General features: G+C 37.9%; 1 protein-coding gene across 1 annotated transcript in view; it reads left to right on the top strand.

Annotated features, from left to right (window-relative positions):
• Positions 1–18,164, top strand: part of LAMA3 (laminin subunit alpha 3) — a 337,939-nt gene that overhangs the window by 299,373 nt on the left and 20,402 nt on the right. Inside the window, exons 51-62 of the mRNA XM_044682964.1 lie at positions 661–777; positions 863–1,042; positions 2,366–2,508; positions 5,733–5,906; positions 7,039–7,190; positions 7,332–7,494; positions 8,574–8,707; positions 9,254–9,398; positions 10,107–10,226; positions 10,895–11,031; positions 15,718–15,835; positions 17,624–17,764. Coding sequence (XP_044538899.1) covers positions 661–777; positions 863–1,042; positions 2,366–2,508; positions 5,733–5,906; positions 7,039–7,190; positions 7,332–7,494; positions 8,574–8,707; positions 9,254–9,398; positions 10,107–10,226; positions 10,895–11,031; positions 15,718–15,835; positions 17,624–17,764 — 1,724 coding nt within the window. The remainder of the gene's footprint in view (positions 1–660; positions 778–862; positions 1,043–2,365; positions 2,509–5,732; positions 5,907–7,038; positions 7,191–7,331; positions 7,495–8,573; positions 8,708–9,253; positions 9,399–10,106; positions 10,227–10,894; positions 11,032–15,717; positions 15,836–17,623; positions 17,765–18,164) is intronic.

Below are 18,164 nucleotides of genomic sequence, written 5' to 3'. Positions count from 1 at the left end.
AGAGGAGAGGAGAGGAGAGGAGAGGAGAGGAGAGGAGAGGAGAGGAGAGGAGATAGTTCCTGCCCTTCAGAAGCTTAGTGTGTAAACAACTATGAATAAGCAAGCAATATACAGAACTAATGAGAAATAATCAGTAGAGGGAAGGGATTGGAATTAAGGATTAGGATCTCAGAAATTGGGATTTTTACCTGGGACTTAAAGGAATCCAGGTGATGAGGAGGAAGGACAGCCTCCCAGACATGAAAGACAACAGTCACCCTGGGCAGGCAGGAAAATGATGCCCTACCAGTAGCTTTTCTGCTTGTCCCTTTTCCGTGCACTCATTATCCCTATTTTCTGGATAAGGAAACTAAGGCAAGAGAGAGGTTAAGTGATTTGAACCTAGGTCTTTCTGATTCTACATCCAATGTGCGCTCTCTCTCTCTCTCTCTCTCTCTCTCTCTCTCTCTCTCTCTCTCTCTCCCCCCCCCCCTCCTCCCCACCTCCCCACATCCAGTGTGTTTATGCATGTGCTACTATATAAATGCTAGCTAAGATGATGGCTGAGACTCATCTTCAGCCTGTGTTGTATTAACTTCTTGGTATCAGACGCCCCTGGACACGAGCATTTAAAATGCCACAAGGCAGTTTCCTGTACCTGTTTTGTCTTTTTGCTTTTAGACATCAGCCCAGCTCTGGACAGCCTGCGGGACACCTTAGATGTTGTCACAACTAAGAAAGGTCTGATACAGACTGACCTCACCACTATCCAAGATGATCTTCGTGGAATAAACCGAGGTCACTAGCTCAATGGCTATTTTTACCTCACTCCTTTCAGTGAGTACTTCAAACACTTACTCTGCCCTTTCTGTGTCTGCCTTAGATGACATCGATAGAATGACCAACAATGCAAAGAGTTTGATCCGAAATGCAAATGATGTCACAAGCAGTGTGCTAGATGGTCTGACCCCAATTCAGACACATGTGGAGAGACTTCAGGAAACCTATGGAAGTGCACAGAGCGAAGACTTTAATGAAGCTTTGAGTGATGCCAACAATTCAGGTACCAGAGGTTCCTCACTGGCTGCAATGAATCACCCCCATCTCCTATTGTTATTATGTACCTTGGTGTTATCTGAAGCTTTTTGAAGAGCTTCATCACAAAAATCAAAGTATCACAGTGACAGAATCTGCAAACACCTTTATTCAGAACCAACTTCTTGAATTAATCTCTTTCTATAGAGGAGGTTGGGGTAGCTAACTTGTGCAGTAGCTAGAGTGCCAAGTCTGAAGGCTCATCTTCCTGAGTTCAAATATGGCCTCAGATATTTCCTGCCTGTGGGACCTTGGGCAAGTCCCTTAACCTTGTTTGCTTCAGTTTCCTCATATGTCAAATGTGCTGGAAAAGGAAATAGAAAACTACAACAGTATCTTTGCCAAGAAATCTCCAAAAACTCACCAAGTCAGATGTGACTGAAATATCTGAACAACAAGGATGGGTTCTCAAAGTGCAGTCCATGAACCTGGGATCTGTAAGACCCTCTCAGGGGGCCATGAGGTCAAAGCTATTTTCATAAAAATACTATGATTTTTTTAATTTAAACTCTTATCTTCCATCTTAGAATCAGTCCTGTGTATTATTGGTTCTAAGGCAGAAGAATGGTAAGGGCTAGGCAATGGGGGTGAAGGGACTTGCCCAGGGTTACCCAGTTAAGAAGTATCTGACAACTAATTTGAATCCAAAATCTCCTGTCTCTGAGCCTGGCTCTCGATCTACTGAGTCACCTGGCTGCCTCCCTGTTTTAATGCCTAATATGATAAATATCAATCAATATAACCCACCTAAATAAGTACTATGGAGGCTTCAATAATTTTTAAGAAAGTAAAGGTTCTGAAACAAAAATTTTGAGAACCGCTGAAATAAGGGAACCTAATTCTGAACAGGGGCCAGATGTGGATATTTTCCTTTGTCTCTGATATAGCTCTCCTGATTTTCCCCTTTGTAAAGTGAGGGTGTATTCTTTGTGGGTCTGATTAGCATTTGCATTTCTCATCTCTTCAATCTCTTTCTTTCCCAAATCACAGAAGCTATGAATTAATTATGAACAAGACAGTAGAATGGAAATACAAACACAAAAGGTTTATTTTTAGACTACAGTGGTCAGGAGAGGTAATTTAACATGGAGGCCAGAAGGTGAAAAATCCATGAGGCCTATAGAATGTATTTGGCCTGGAGAGCTACAGTGATGCTAATTCACCCTGTCTGACCATTTCCCCCCAAGTCACCAATTCTAACAATAAGGGCTTCTATATTTAACCTTCTAATAGGTCCCAAAGTAAACATGGTAAAAACCTTTTTTTCTCTCTTCTCTAATTACATTAACAGTGAAGAAATTAACCAGCAAGATACCAGATCTCTTAAGCAAGATTGAGAGTATCAACCAACAGCTCTTGCCACTGGGCAACATCTCTGACAATGTGGACCGAATAAGAGAGCTCATTCAGCAGGCCAGAGATGCTGCAAATAAGGTTTGTCTCTGCACATTCTCCAACTACCCCTTGGTTTTGATCATTTGTGATAGTCTTAGAGCAAGGGAGCTGTCCAATCCTAGAGTCTTTTGTTTTTCTTGCTTTAAGCCCCTGGATCTTCCCAAAGGGACTTAAGCTCCCTGAGAGCAGGGATTATTTGGTTTTTGTATCCCAAGAGCCTGACACATTGTGGGAACTTTGTAGATCCCTATTTGCTGAATGAACAGGAGAAGGAATATAAACATCCCTTTACCTAGAGCCTCCCCGTTTAAGAACCATGGTCACACTGAAGCTCCAGAGAGGAAGCTAATATGACTGTAGGAGCAGAGATTTAGAGCTGGAAGAGATAAGAGCATCTAGTACTACAGCTTCCTCTAGGTTTGAGAGAAGCAAGGTCTAGAAAGATAGGATCGATAGGTGGCTCAGTGGATAAAGTGCCTGGCCTGGAATTACAAGGACCTAGGTTCAAATGCAACCTTGGACACTTCCTAGCTGTGTGACCCTAGGGAAGTCACTTCATCCAATTTGCCTAGCCCTTGCCTTTCTGTTTTAGAATTATTACTAGGACAGAAAGTAAGGATATATATTTTTTCAGGTCTCAACATATTTTCTTTTTTTTTTATTTTAATAGCACATTTTCGCATGAGTTTTCCATAGTTATGTGATCCAAATTTTCTCCCTCCCTTCTTCCCTCTCCCCTCCCAGAGCCTGCAAGCAATTCAGTCTGGGTTATATATGTGTTATCACACAAAATTTGTTTCTATATTATTCATTTTTGTAAGTAAGTAATCTTATAAAACCAAAATTCTAATTCATATACCCAATAAACAAGTGATAAATCTATATGTTTTCATTTGCATTCCTACTCCAACAGTTCTTTCTGTAGAGGTGGATAGAATTATTTTTCATAAGTTCCTCAGAATTGTTCTGGATCATTGGATTGCTAGTTAGTCACAAAGTCTATCACGTTTGGTCGTTTCATTATATTGCTTACTGTGTACAGTGTTTTCCTGGTTCTACTTCTTTCACTCTGAATCAGTACATGTAGGTCTTTTCAGCTCAAAAAGTAACAATTTTTTAAAAAATGGTTAAGAAACTTACACAGAGTTACACAAGGAATGAGAGAATGAGCTGGGATTCAGATTGTGGTCTTCTAATTTCAGGTTCAGTGTCCTATCCATTGCAATGCTAGTTGACAAAAATTAATGTTCTCTTTTTATTAGAAAGGTCATTTAAATCCACTTCTGTCTAAAATGGAAGTGGGAAATGGTTTTGAAATGAATGCTGAAACAATACCCTCTCTTGCCAATCTTCTTTTGCTTAGTGCCTTACATAATCAGTCTTTTTTTTTTTTCAGTAATGTCTGACTTTTTGTGATCTCATTTGGAATTTTCTTGGCAAAGATACTGGAGTGGTTTGCTATTTCCCTTTCCAGATCATTTTACATGAGGCAATTGAGACAAACAGGGTTAAGTGACTTGCTCAGGATTATATAACTACTAAATATCTGAGACCAGATTTTAGGTGCTCTACCCAGTGTACCACCTCACTCTGCTGAGCATCTAGTAGGCATCTAATAGTCGATTGTTAGTTGACTAGGTACAACAACCTATTGTTATGAGTTGGATTCTCTGACATTCCCATGATCCCTTCTCATAAAAATGTGCTATGGCATAAATTAATGCCAGTTAAAATTAATTTTGTTTTGAGAATTTCACAACCTATTCCAAGACAGTTGGAGAATCAGGATCACAAAACCAGAGATGGGCATCATAGTTGTAAAAACAGTGTATTTAATCTTGACAACATCCCACAATTACATAGAATTCCCCTTGGGCTTCTCTAAACCAGAATTACCATTTATGAAAGAGAACAAAAAATATTTGCAATATAGGAACCCTAGAGGAAAACAAAAGAATTGGAGATGACAGAATTTGGGAACAAACTTTCAAGACTTTCCGTAGCCTAGTGCCCTATTCAACACTAGTGTGCACTTGGACTACTGAGAAACTATACCATTCACTCTGTCCCATACATACCCTGCAGTTTTTCCAGTGCTATCCATTGATTAGTGTATCCATTTCTCCTTTACCTAATGAATTCCTACTCACCCCTACAACCCAACTCAAACAAAACCTTACCTGATTATCCTTTTTTCACATACTTAACACTTAATACTTTGCTGTGGTATAGACATATGTGTGTTGCATACCCTAATACAAGAGGCTGCATAGAATAATGGAGAGAGAGCCAGTCTCAGACCCTAGAAGTCCTAAAACTCAAGACCTTAACCTCACATATACTGGCCACATGAGCCCAAGAATGTTAACATCTCAGGGTTCTAGTCAACTCTAAGACTAATAATTGCATAGGTGGTGCTGACCTGCATTCAGAGAAAGTTTCTTCAACTAGGGAATATCTTAATAACCATGTTGGCCAACTTATGGCATGCATGCTGGAGTATGCTGGAGGAGGCTGCTCCCCTCCCCTCTCCACGTGTGCCTGAGGACATTTCTTGCATTACCTGCCCCTCTGCCCAGCAGTCCAATGGGAGCACTTCCTCCCTCTTCTGTCTGGGGTAAGGCAGGGGGCTCACATGCAGCATGAGGGTTGCAGTTTGGGCACTCAGTCTCTAAAAGGTTTACCATCACTGTATATCAATGACATCACAAGTCTCTTCCTTTTCCACTTGCTCCAGTAAACCCTAAGATCCATATGAGCAAGGCATGACTTTATCTTATCTAAGCTTATTTAATTTCCTCTAGGGTCTAGCACACTTCTAGAAGCACAATAGGTCCTTAATAAATATTTGTTGAGTTAGGCTGAATAAATTTAGAGTTCATACAAATATTGATTTATTCTCTAAGGATTTTATTGTCATCCCAACAGTATTGTTCTTCGGGCAGTTAAAGGGTGTCTGTTTTTTTTCAGGATATTACATGAGGGATTATAATGTATCTATTTCTATGAAGTCTAATTCTGCAGTTTAATATGTCACTCAGAAAATAATTCTTAACAGTAGCTTTAGGAAATTTTCTCCATGGATGACAGAAAAGCATGACTGCTTTTTTGCCATCTCCTGAAACATCTCCATGATTTAACAGCCCAAGAGGCTTTAAATGCATCATACTCTTTGCCATTTGTTATCTTTTGGTGAAGACTGATCAATTCTCTGAGTTCTTCTCCTTAGAATATGTCAGACATTGGCATTCCATTCCCAACAGGTCGCTGTTCCAATGAGGTTCAATGGCAAATCTGGTGTTGAGGTTCGACTGCCAAATGACCTGGAAGATTTGAAAGGATATACATCTCTCTCTCTGTTTCTTCAAAGACCTGAATCGAGAGAAGATGGTGGCGAGGATGAGGACATGTTTGTAATGTACTTGGGCAATAAAGATGTAAGTATTTCTTTTCACACTTGCCTTTTTTATAGAACATAGATTATGTTTTTTTAGATCTCAACTTTCCCGCCCTCCCCCCCCCCCCCGCCATCATAAGCATTTAAGTTCTGTAAGCATTATGGGAAAAATTATTGTCACACCATTAATAATGACCCTTTTTCTTATCCTGAAGTTTAGTCCTGTGGTACAAAAGGGTGAGTGTTATTACTGCTAGCAAAGTGACCTCTTTCACCCTTGTCCCCTAGACCAGAGGTCCCCTATTATTAGATCATTAACTCCAGTATATCTAAGAAGCCTTTCCTCCTAAGTCTCCAAGTCAGTCTCCACTACCACACATTCTTCTGTCATATCCCTTTATCTATGGTTCATCAGTTTTCCCAGCCCATCTGGGAATCCATACTGCAGCAACTTCACTCTTTTTAGGGACTGTTCTACCATCCCACCCACTACATATTTAATGACCACTATCATTGGCTTCCATCACTCAAAGCATCAAGGAAAGAAAGAGTGCCTCCTCTTAACAAATGGTCCTAAAATATCCAGCAGTCTCTCCTTACATCGAGAGACACCAAGATAAAGAGAAAACCTCTCTCTTCCTTTGCAGATAATGGATATGAATAATTTTTCTAGCTACAAAAATCGTCTTCTTACTTTTAGCCAATGTTTAAGGCCTTATATCACTAAAATTTACTTAAATATCTTTTTTAAGTTAATATTTATTTTTAGCAATGATTTTCATCTTTCTGTTCTTTGAATTTGTTAAACATGAAGTGAATTTCATGGTAAATTCAAACGTCATATTTGATTTTGAAACACAAGAATTCTTTTGGCTGCTAAACCACAAATAGATGTCATTGGTGGACATCCATTTTCAGGTTCTCAAAATCATTTTTTTCTCCTTTCTACCCTATCATATTTTGGCTTTTCTAGAACATATGCCTGGTCTTATATGCCACCCTTCTCAAGCGTCATTAATCTTTGGTTGAACAAGTTGTTTTACATGTAAGAGGCACACATTTTTAATTACATAATGCTTGTTTATATTTGTAAATGAACTTCCTTATTTGGTCCAAGGAGTGGGCAAAATTCAGTGCTGGAAATTCACGTAAGCCCTTTTTAATATCTCTAGACTTCAAAGGACTACATAGGGATGGCAGTAAGAGATGGAAAACTTGTTTGTGTCTATAACTTGGGAGACCAGGAAGCTGAAACCCAGATGGATCCAATCTTGACAAAAAGTATAACTCAAGAGGCAATAATGGATCGAGTGAAATTTCAAAGGTACAAACCTGGATTCTTTTTGCTCTCCTTGCCCTAAGATACATGCTCCATAAAAGTTTCTGTTGCACATGCTGCTTGTTCCTATTATGAGTGCACAGGAAGATTCTTGACTTTTTCACCTACGACTTTTTTATTGCATAGGATCTTTCAGTTTGCAAAGCTCAGCTTCTTTAAAGAAGCTACATCCAATAAACCAAAACCTCCTGATTTCTATGATATGGACAGTGGGAGCGGCGATGTTCTTCTCAATTTGGACCCCGAAAATGTTGTCTTTTATGTCGGAGGCTACCCACCCAATTTCAAGGTGAATGCATGTAGAATTCTGTGTGAAGGAAACTGTTTGAGTTTATAAAGGCATTTTGTTAAATGAACTAATTTTCCCCAATAATATATTTATGTAGAGGCAGCTAGGTAGTAGAGTGGATAGAGCACCAGGCCTTCAGTTGAGAGAACCTGAGTTCAAATCTGGCCTCAGAAACTTACTAGCCATTTGACCCTGGGCAAGTTACTTAACTCCAATTACTTAGCCCTTACCACTCTTTTTTCTTAGGACTGATACTTCATATAAGTTCTAAATAATATCTTTATTTTGCTTGTTGTACTATAGATAAGTCTAGAGTAGGGGGCAGATAAGTGACTTAGTGAATTGAGAACCAGGCCTAGAGATGTGAAGTTCTGGGTTCAAATATTACCTCAGATACTTCCTAGCTGTGTGACTCTGGGCAAGTCATTTAAGCCCCATTGCCTATAACTCTTTTACCTTAGAACCAATTGATTATAAGAGAAAAGGAAAGGATTTAAAAAAAATTTTTTTTAACTAAAAAAAATTTAAATCTAGGTCAGGTAGATGGCACAGTGGATAGAGTGCTGAGCATGAGTCAGAAAGATCCAAGTTTAAATCCAGCCTCAGTTACTCACTAGCTGTGGGACTCAGAGCAGGTCACTTCACCTCTGCCTGCCTCCGTTTTCTTATTTTTAAAATGGGGATGATAATAATAGCGCCTTGTCATTTGGTTGTTTTTTGAAATCATGTCTAACTCTTTGTGACCCCATTTGGAGTTTTCTTGGTAGAAATACTGGAGTGACTTGCCATTTTCTTCTGTGCTCATTTTATAAGTTAGGAAACTGAGGCAAACAGGGCTAAGTGATTTTCCCAGGGTCACACAGCTAGTAAGAGTCTTGAGGTCAGATTTGAACCCAGGAAGATAATAATAGCACCTGTCTCCTACATTTGTCGTGAGGATCAAATGAAATAAAGAGTTGTATATGCTTTAATGTGCTATATAGGTACTAACTATGTAGCTATATCTCTGTGCTATCTTTTAATCCAAATGCCATCTACTAGTTGGTTTTATCAATGGATTTGTGTTTGTTCGGTTGTAGCTTCCTCGTGTGCTAAAATACCCTCCCTACAAGGGCTGCATTGAATTAGATGACCTCAATGAGAATGTTCTAAGCCTGTACAACTTCAAAAAGACTTTCAATCTCAATACAACAGAAGTGGAGCCTTGTAGAAGGTAAATAAAGCATAGGAACAATAAGAGGTCATGAGATTTTTTAAAGCAAATATTATGGACTTTCAGTGCCTTTATTCACAAAGCTGGGATGTCATATAGGAGATGCTGTTTGTTTTAATTGCCCTCCTGGGCTTCTTTCCTTCACTATGGCAAGGATATAGAGAATTCTTATGTGACTAAGTGTTGATCTGTGCTATCTCCAAGTTAATCATTTCACAGAGCTGTATTGGGATCTTTGGTTACTAGTCCACTTGCCATAATTCATAATAATGAATAGTGTGTGTGTGTGTGTGTGTGTGTGTGTGTGTGTGTGTGTGTGTGTGTGTGTAAGACACATTGCACTGTTTGGTTAGCATCTTTTTTCCATAGAACTATCCAGAGGGGATAAACAGCTGAATCCTAAGAATCTGTTTTCCCCAATAACAAGATGGCAGCACTTGCAATACAGGATTCCCTGCTCGATTTCTCACCCTATTAATATGGCTCTTGTGCACTTATTAACTTGATGCCCTTGTCTTCTGACTTGTGGTGATTTGATATTGACAGGAATAAGGAGGAATCAGACAAAAATTATTTCGAAGGCACAGGCTATGCACGGGTTCCAACCCAACCCAGTACTCCATTTCCAACCTTTCAACAGACAATTCAGACCACTGTAGATGAAGGCTTGTTGTTCTTTGCAGAACATCAGGTAAGTCAAAATCTGGTATCAAACTCTGCTGAATTTATCAATTACATATTCTTGACCTATATATGCCCCATCTTTAGCACATAATGGATACGTAACCCTGGACAACTCACTCTCAATGCTCCCAGACAATTACCAAACAATATGTTGCAGGGAAAATGCTGATCTGCGTTGAAGAGAAAGTTACCTTACAGGGAGTTCTCAAAAGCAAAAGAAAAATAAATATGGCCCCTAATTCCGCCCCCCCCCCAAAAAAAAACCCAGTGACTTTGGGAAGTTTGTCTTCCTTAAAAACTAGAGAATTGATTTCCATTTATACTTATAATATTCAGCAAGTTGATTGAGTAAAGTGAAATAAGAAATGGAAAATATAATCTGGAAACCTTTCAGCCTGGGAAGCTTACCAGAAGAGGAGGGCATAGGATATTAGGCAGGGCTTCAAATTAGTCAGCCAATAAGCATTGATTAAGTGGCTGCTGTGGGCCGGAACAGTACTAGGAATGCAAATACCACAAATGAAATAATTCGTACTGGCAAGGAGCTTACATATCAATGGGAGACACACACAGATGTCTATATATACAAAATAAATATAAAAAGAGTAAATGCAAATTAATATGAGGTAGTTTTAAAGTTTTAAGCTTTTTGCCTTCCATTTCCCCATGAAACTGAAAAGTTATTTATATATAAAATTATTTTCATGTTTTGTAGGATTTCTTCATTTCCTTAATTATGGAAAAGGGATATCCCGTGTTGCGATACAAACTAAATTCAGAGCCTCCAGAGGAAAAAAGAAATCGAGTACCTATGAATGATGGAACAGATCAGATGGTATATCTTTTTTTTTTCAATAGCCCCTTTTTTATTTTTAGTTCTAAATTATCTGCCCATTGACAAGGCAAGAAATACAATGATATATCATTTTTAACTTTTAAAAGAAAGTAATTCTCTGCCTTTTAAATCAATTTATTTAAGACAACCAAAATGACCTATGTTATGTGATGGAGATTTAATTACCGGTTCATTTTGTTAGTCAAAGTTCAAGAACTGGAATATATGTTACTAAAGCCATTTTAAATATTTGGCACCAGCATTTTTTTTTATCTGATAGACAGTGCTGTTAAACACATTTAATATTATGTGAACAAATGCGGCTGAAGAGGCACATGGATTGCTGAATTAAGGGAGTTGGAAACAAGTGGCACAGTGAATAGAGCACTGGTCCTAGAGTCAGAAAAACTCATCTTCCTGGTTCAAAATTGGCCTCTATCATAAACTAGCTGCGTGCAAATCACTTAACTTTCTTTGCCTTAGTTCCTCATCTGTAAAATGAGCTGAAGAAGGAAATGGCAAACCATTTCAGTATCTTGGCCAAGTAAATGCCAGATGGGGTCACAAAGAATCAGACCCAATTGAACAACAATAGCAATAATTACTTCTTAGGTAATTATGAGTATTTCTCTTACCATTTGCTGATTCACATCTCATACTCATTTCAGATTACAATAAGGATGCGGAAAGTTCAAAAGCTTCTACGAATAACTGTGAATCAATCAGTCATTGAAGTTCAAGATGCTCAAATATTCAATTTCAATACCTATTATCTTGGAGGAATTCCCATCTCACTCCGGGAAAAGTAAGTCAATATGAGAGGGGTAGGGGGAGAAAATTATTTTCTGTTTTCATTATTTGTTTAATTCATGCTTATGCATCTGCTGTATTTTTCCCCCAAGAAGTAACAGGAAAGAAATTGTCCATCTCAAAACACCAGCAGTATCCAAGCACAACTTCACGTGCTTACTTTGATATTTGCACAGCCTTCCTGAACTTGGATTTGACAAGTAGTCTGAATAGAAAAACCAGACTTTCAGAGAAAATACTGAAATAGATAATAAAGATAATAATAGCTCACATTTACCTAGCACTTTTTAAAGGTTTAAAAAGTATTCTACATACATGATTTCATGTGTTAATCTTGACATTAGATATAGAAAGAAAGCAAGTCAGGCAAAGGCTCTCCTCATGAGCTGTCCAATGATTGACCTAGGGGTCCTTGCTGTTGAAGTGCAGATTGACTGGGAAATATCCAAAACTGGTTGGTAGTATATGTATCTATCTGTCATCTATCGATCTTTCTATCTATCTATCTTCCTATCTGTCTTACTTTCTTCCCTTCCTCCTTCCACCACTCCTTTCTTTCTTCCCTCCCTCCACCACTCCTTTCTTTCCTTCCTTCTTTCCTTCCTTTCCTCCCTCCCTCCCTCCCTTTTTCCCTTCCCCTTACCTTCTATCTTAGAATCTATACTAAGTATTATTCCCATGGAAAATGAATGGCAAAGGCTAAACAGCTGGGATTAAATTACTTGTTCAAGGTCACACAGCTAGGAAATATCTGAGGCCAGATTTGAACCCAGGACTTCCCATCTCTAGGCCTGGTTCTCTATTCACTGAACCATCTAGCTGCCCTTGGCATTATTTTTCCAGTTTATAAACTGTGGAAGATTACTAGGCATTGGTCCTATGTGTTTCATTATGATATTTAGCAGAGGCAACTTCTCCCTTGATGCCTGCCAGATTTTTATGGCTTTGGATAGAAAAAAAAGGGGGGGAAATGTGTTAATAAGACAAGTTTTAAGCTGTTAGGATACCTCTAAGGGAGCCCGAATAAGAAAACTAAAAAGTATTCATTCAAATAGAGATGTATAATACTTATATGTTATTCTTCTATTAACAGCAAATTTTAGGGGCAACTAGATGGCTCAGTGGATTGAGAATCAGACAAAAAGATGGGAAATACTAGGTTCAAATCTAGTCTTAGGCACTTCCAGCTACACGTGTGATCTTGGGCAAATTGTTTAACCCTCATCTGCCTTAGAACAAATTTAAATCTTGACCGTGGCCATAATCTTGACTTTTATCCAATTAAATAGACTTAAGTTGCTCTTTGGCAGAGAGCAGAAAGTAGAAGATAAAGTAATAATGGATTCATGTGTTGAGTGATATGAAACTGAACTGCATTCACAAAAACACCATAAAGAAAGATGAGGTTTCAAGAAACCCCTGTCTACTAGCAAAAGAACTTTAGAAAAGCAGTGTCCTAAGTGTTTTTTGACTTGAATAAAGATATTCTTGGCATACTTAACAAAATTGCCAATGACCGAAAGCTAAGAGCAATAACTAGCCCAAGGAATGACTGTTTGCATCCAAAAAAATTTTTATAGTCTAAAATAGAGGTTGACAACCTACTGCCGGCCACCTGTTTTTGTGTGATCCTTGAACTTTTAAATTTTTTTTTATTCATTTGTTTTATTCCATCCTTCCCTTCCTTCCCCTTCCCACACCAAGGAAGGTGTTATCCAACAAAATATATAGATTATGACTTTCATATTTCCACTTCTCAATTCATTCTCTGGAGGTGAAGATTCACAGGTTATTCTTCAAATATTAAATCTGTAACTACATATCATGTTCTTTTCATTCTAATCATTTGCTCTTGGTTTTTAAATGTATAAATACCTTACTTACAGGCCATATGTTGCCTGTGGACCATGGTTTGCAGACTCCTGATCTAAAACACTGGCCAAATCTAATAAGATTAAATTTAGTAGTTCATTGTTCTATTGATTATTCCAGAGCTTTAAGGTCATCCTGTCATATTAGGATCAGCTGAAAGACTGGGAGATGTTTAACCCAGAGAGGAAAAGACTTAGATCATAATAACTGTGTTCAAGTATTAGCGGATTATCATGTATTAGGTACTAAGTTTATTCTGTTTGGTCCCATAGAGGGGGATGAGGAGCATTGATTATATGGAAACTACAAAGAGGCAAATTTAGGCATCAAAGAAGGAAGCACTTCTAAAACAAAAGTTTGGGGGTATCGTTCAGTCTTTTCGGTCATGTCTGACTCTTCATGGCTTCATTTGGGATTTTCTTGGAGATGGTTTTGGAGTAATTGCTGAAACAATACCCTCCCTTATTGGCCTTTTATTGCTTGGTACCTGGCATATATAGCCTTTTTTTTCCAGTCATATCTGACAACCCCGTTTTCTTGGCAAAGATACTGGAATGGTTTGCCATTTCCTTTTCCTCCTCATCTGACAGCTGAGGAATCTGAAGCAACCAGGGTTATGACTTGCTTAGGGTCACACAGCTAGGAAGTATCTGAGGCCTGATTTGAACTCAGGATGATGTCTTCCCCTAGTGCTCTAATGACTGTACCACCTAGGAGAAAGGTCAAGTGACCTGCCCCAGGTCACATAACTAGTAAGTACTTGAGATTGTATTTGAACTCAGGTCTTCCTGGCTCCACATCCAGCACTTTTTCTATTGCACCATCTAGATGTTTCTTTCTCTTTCTCTCTGTCTGTCTCTCTATTTCTCTTTCTCTCTCTGAATCTCTCTTTCTCTCTGTATAAATATATATTAATGTGTAGAAAATATGTATGGAAATAAGGAAATAGCAAAGTACTCTAGTATCTTTGCCAAGAAAACTCCATAAAGGGTCACAAAATTTGAATGCGGCTGAAATGACTGAACAACTATTTATCTATATATACCTTATGTGATTTAGATATATATAAAATGTATATATATATAAATACTTTATTGTATGAAATTATGTATAATTTCATACAATAAAGTACAAAGAACTTCTAGAGTATTCCTCTGTAGGACCAAAAGCTATCTCAAAGAACTAATAATCTGACTTACTATGTATCCTACCCGCTTTGTGGATGGACCAGTCAATCATGAGAATGTGCCAAGTTGCCCAAAGTGTGGTTAAATGTCCACAGAGTCTCTTTACATGGGATTAGAGCCACTTTAGAAAGGCCGAGCCCTGTGTATCAGCATCAGAGGACATGCAAAGCGGAGAAGTGCAATGGGTTCTCTCTGACTAGCAACCAGTCTCTCTAGGCACATTCATTTATTCAATGACCATTTACTTATCAATTGACTTCACTATGTAGAGCACTTTCTGGTATCCTATATATATATGCCACCTCTTTTGGGCCATAGTTATTTGCATTTCTAAAAGCTGAAAATGTGCAAGCTGCTCTCTGTGTCTGAGTGTTAGTCCCTAATGGAATAATAATAACAATAATAGCAGAATTTAAATAACTTTATTGTTTACTAAGTACTTCATACACATCCCTACCTCAGCCTTATGAGCTAAGAATATGTGAGTGTTATTATCTCCATTTTAGAGATGAGGAAGGCAAGGCTAAGTGCCTTCCTCAAAACTTTGCAGCTAAAGAGTGGCCAGCACTATCCTGGAAGCAGATTCTCTCAGCCGGAGTGCTCTTTTCACAATAGCCCATTGGGATAAATTGCTTCTCTGCTAAAAACCTCTTAGAGATCAAAGGTAATATTAAGCCAAAAATATATGAAACAAGCAGAAAAACTATGAGAAAGAAAATTATTCTTCCCCCTCGGTCTGAAGCAAAAAGGGCATTTTATTTTTTAAAAGGTTGTTCGACGATGAATATTTGTTTCCTCTTTTTTCTTTTAATGTTATTTCACTTCATACATATTACATGCAGCTCAGTTGCTCATATTGAGTAAAGCAGAAAATTAATACAAAAGCATTTCCATTTAGGAAACTGAACAAACTGAGAAATTCATAATGAAATCTACTTTGTGTTTTTTCTTAGCATATCATTTGCTTAGGAAATCCAGGTATTTTCCCTAGCTTCAGGCAGCTCTGCCTAAATTCAGATTCAGACAGATCCAAAGTCAAATCCAAATGCAAACGACTAAGGTGGCTGCTCTTCTGGCACTGGAGCTGTTCTAGAAAGAACTGAGATTTCTTCTGTCCCTTTTTTCTTTCCCACATATGTTCCTGTTTCTCTCCTCCCTCCTCGCATTCAAAGTCAACGTTTTGTCATTAAAACCTAAAAGTTCAAATACCTACAGTTTCCTTGTGCTTGACCTCTCCAAGTCTTGGCCTGGATAGCCTTCACCAGAGAACTTTAATTTACTCATCAGCAAAAAGAGGAAACTGGAATGAACCCCTTCTGCGAGTACTCTCAGATCTAAATCCAGTGTTCTTGTAGAGTCTTTCTTTTAGAGATTGGAGACAGAGGTATATAAGGAGTTGAAGTAGACTTTCCCTTTGTCGTAAAATCACCCAGCCTTTGAACTCCTGTCTATATCCTATTGATTGTGACAATTTTGTAAAATTTTCATAAGGATGAAGAGCTATAATGCCTGTAGCCCTTGTGGATTGAAAAGCACTACCAAGTTCAAGATATTGCAATAATTAACTGTGACACTCAAATGGAAGAGGAATGATGATGTCTCTTTTTTCTTTCCTAAATCAGGTTTAATATAACCACTCCTGCTTTCCGAGGCTGCATGAAAAACCTGAAGAAAACCATTGGGGTTATTAGGTTGAATGATACTGTTGGAGTCACCAAAAAGTGCTCAGAAGACTGGAAGGTAATTTGGAGATGTAAGGGGGGCTTTATGGGTTCAATATATTAAAAGATGGTTGCCAGAGGATTGAACTATTATCAATCCTCAATTAAGAATAATATCAAGTCAAAACTGACTTTTATGAAAGCTTATTAACAATTGAGAAGAGAGAGAGGAAATAAGGAAGGTGAAGCTATTGAAGCAGTCTCACCAAGGTCTCAGTGTTCCTGCCAGAACTCCTCCATGGAGCAGAAGAGCTCTTCCATCAGCCTCACTCTTCACCAGAAGCTTCACCTTACCAGACTGCCTTCATGGCTTTTGTAGTGGTTTCCTGTCCTCCCTCCCCCCATTTTCACAGGGACCAATCACAGCTTCCAAATTATCCAGCACTGTCCAGGGGGATGGTCTTTGTGGGAACTAGTTCACACCTTCTAGAGGTGTGAATGCTCATCAAAAAGGTTCACACTTTCTGAGGGTGTGAACAAGTTTCTTGCTATTTGAGTTAGAAAAAAAGAGTGGAACTCTCCAAGTATCTTGTTGGCTTCTCACCTAGCACTAGGTAGGGTGTGAATTCACTAAGTGGTTTTCAAGCTTCTCCCACCTAGTTCAAGCTTGTGTTGATTCAAGGTTATTGTCAACCAAAGTGCTAACTCCAGCTAGGCAAAGAGAACAAAGGATTCCCTTTTACAGAGAGCAGATTCATGTCTAACTTATGAAGAAGAACTCTTCAGCAAATATTAATTAACGAAGACCTGGCTGGTACTGATTCCATCACCATCCCTGTAACCTTAAGCAATTATATGCTATAGGTCTTAGTTTTCCTATGTGTAAAATGAGGCAATTAGATTAAATGATCATTACGTCTCCTTTCACCTGGCAAGATCCTATGAATCTAAGTATCCCAGCCCTTAAAGAGTATAACTACTAAACAAAATTATTTTTTCTGTTTGTAAAATTTTAATCTCATGATCCTTTCTGGAACAGTGTCATTGCATTACAGTTGATGAGGTCAGTCTCGAATAGAAATAAATCCCCAAGGGCCACCATTGACTTAGAAAACCATAAATTAAGATAATCCATGTTATACTATATTTTTTAATTTCATTAAGCATTTCCTAATTACATTTTAGTCTGGATTTCATCATATTTGGGAGTTTGAGGGTGGCGTATAGTCTACAGGTCTCAGATTTCAGCAATATTAGTACAATGTGTGTGAATGACTTAGCTATTTATTGTTAGCAAATCAATGGTTAAATCAAATCCAAAGGACTCAGTTCCAGAGAAAGAACTGATGAGTCTGAATTTGAATTGAATTAGCTTACTTTTTTTTTAAACTTTCATTTTCTTGGGTTGTTTTTGTTGGGGGTGGGAGGTCTGTTTTCCTTTATAACATGACTAATCACACGTATAACCTATATCAAATTGCTTGTCTTCTCAATGAGGCAAGGAGGGAAGGGAGGGAGGATGAGAATTTGGAACTCAAAAATTTTAAAAATTAATGTTAGAAAATATATTACATGTAATTGGGAAAAATTAAAATATTTAGTTATATATATATATACATAAAATGCTTAGGAAAGACACCAATATAGAAAATGTATATGTGAGAATATAAAAAATGTGCCATAGAACAACTCCCATTTCTTTTTGAAAATGTCAAATAGATTTCAGACTATGTGCATCACTTCAGAACCAGTATTTGTGGGTTTAAGGGTGGAGCGCAAAGAAAATCAACTTAGCTATAAATTCTCTTTTAATGTTAATAGTGAAGTACCCAAGATGCCAGTGACTGATGCCCAATTTGTGTTTCAGCTTGTACGAACAGCGTCACTCTCCAGGGACGGACAACTAAGTTTCATTGACGTGGGGCTGCCAGACCCCAACTACTTTCAGTCTTCATTTGGGTTTCAGACCTTTCAACCCAATGGATTGTTATTAAGACACCAAATAGGGGTAGGTGAATGCTATTTGCATTATATATTATTTATATATATATATATGCATATATATATATATATATATTTTTTTTTTTTTAATTCAACTGAAGGACTGTTTGCCTTTGGAAACAAACTTTGAAGGGAATTGGTCAATTAATACAATAAGTTTACTCCACAGCATTGTGAAGTAATTTGTAAATTTGATGTAAAATTGATTGTAAATTAAATGTAAACACTGATTAAATAATACCCAGGAAGGGCAGGACCCTGTAGTCCCACTTTTATGCCTGAATATAGTAAATATTATATTTTTTAGCTGCAGAATAATCTGAGCCTTCAGACCTGAACGAAAATAAATCCAACTCAGAAAAATTAAATCAACATAACTTTAACGTGCACATTCATAGAAATGCTTC

Source organism: Gracilinanus agilis, chromosome 1, assembly GCF_016433145.1.
Source record: "Gracilinanus agilis isolate LMUSP501 chromosome 1, AgileGrace, whole genome shotgun sequence".
NCBI classification, from domain to species: domain Eukaryota; kingdom Metazoa; phylum Chordata; class Mammalia; order Didelphimorphia; family Didelphidae; genus Gracilinanus; species Gracilinanus agilis.
Note: the sequence above shows the minus strand (reverse complement) of the source record. Positions and strands in the feature narration are given on the sequence as shown.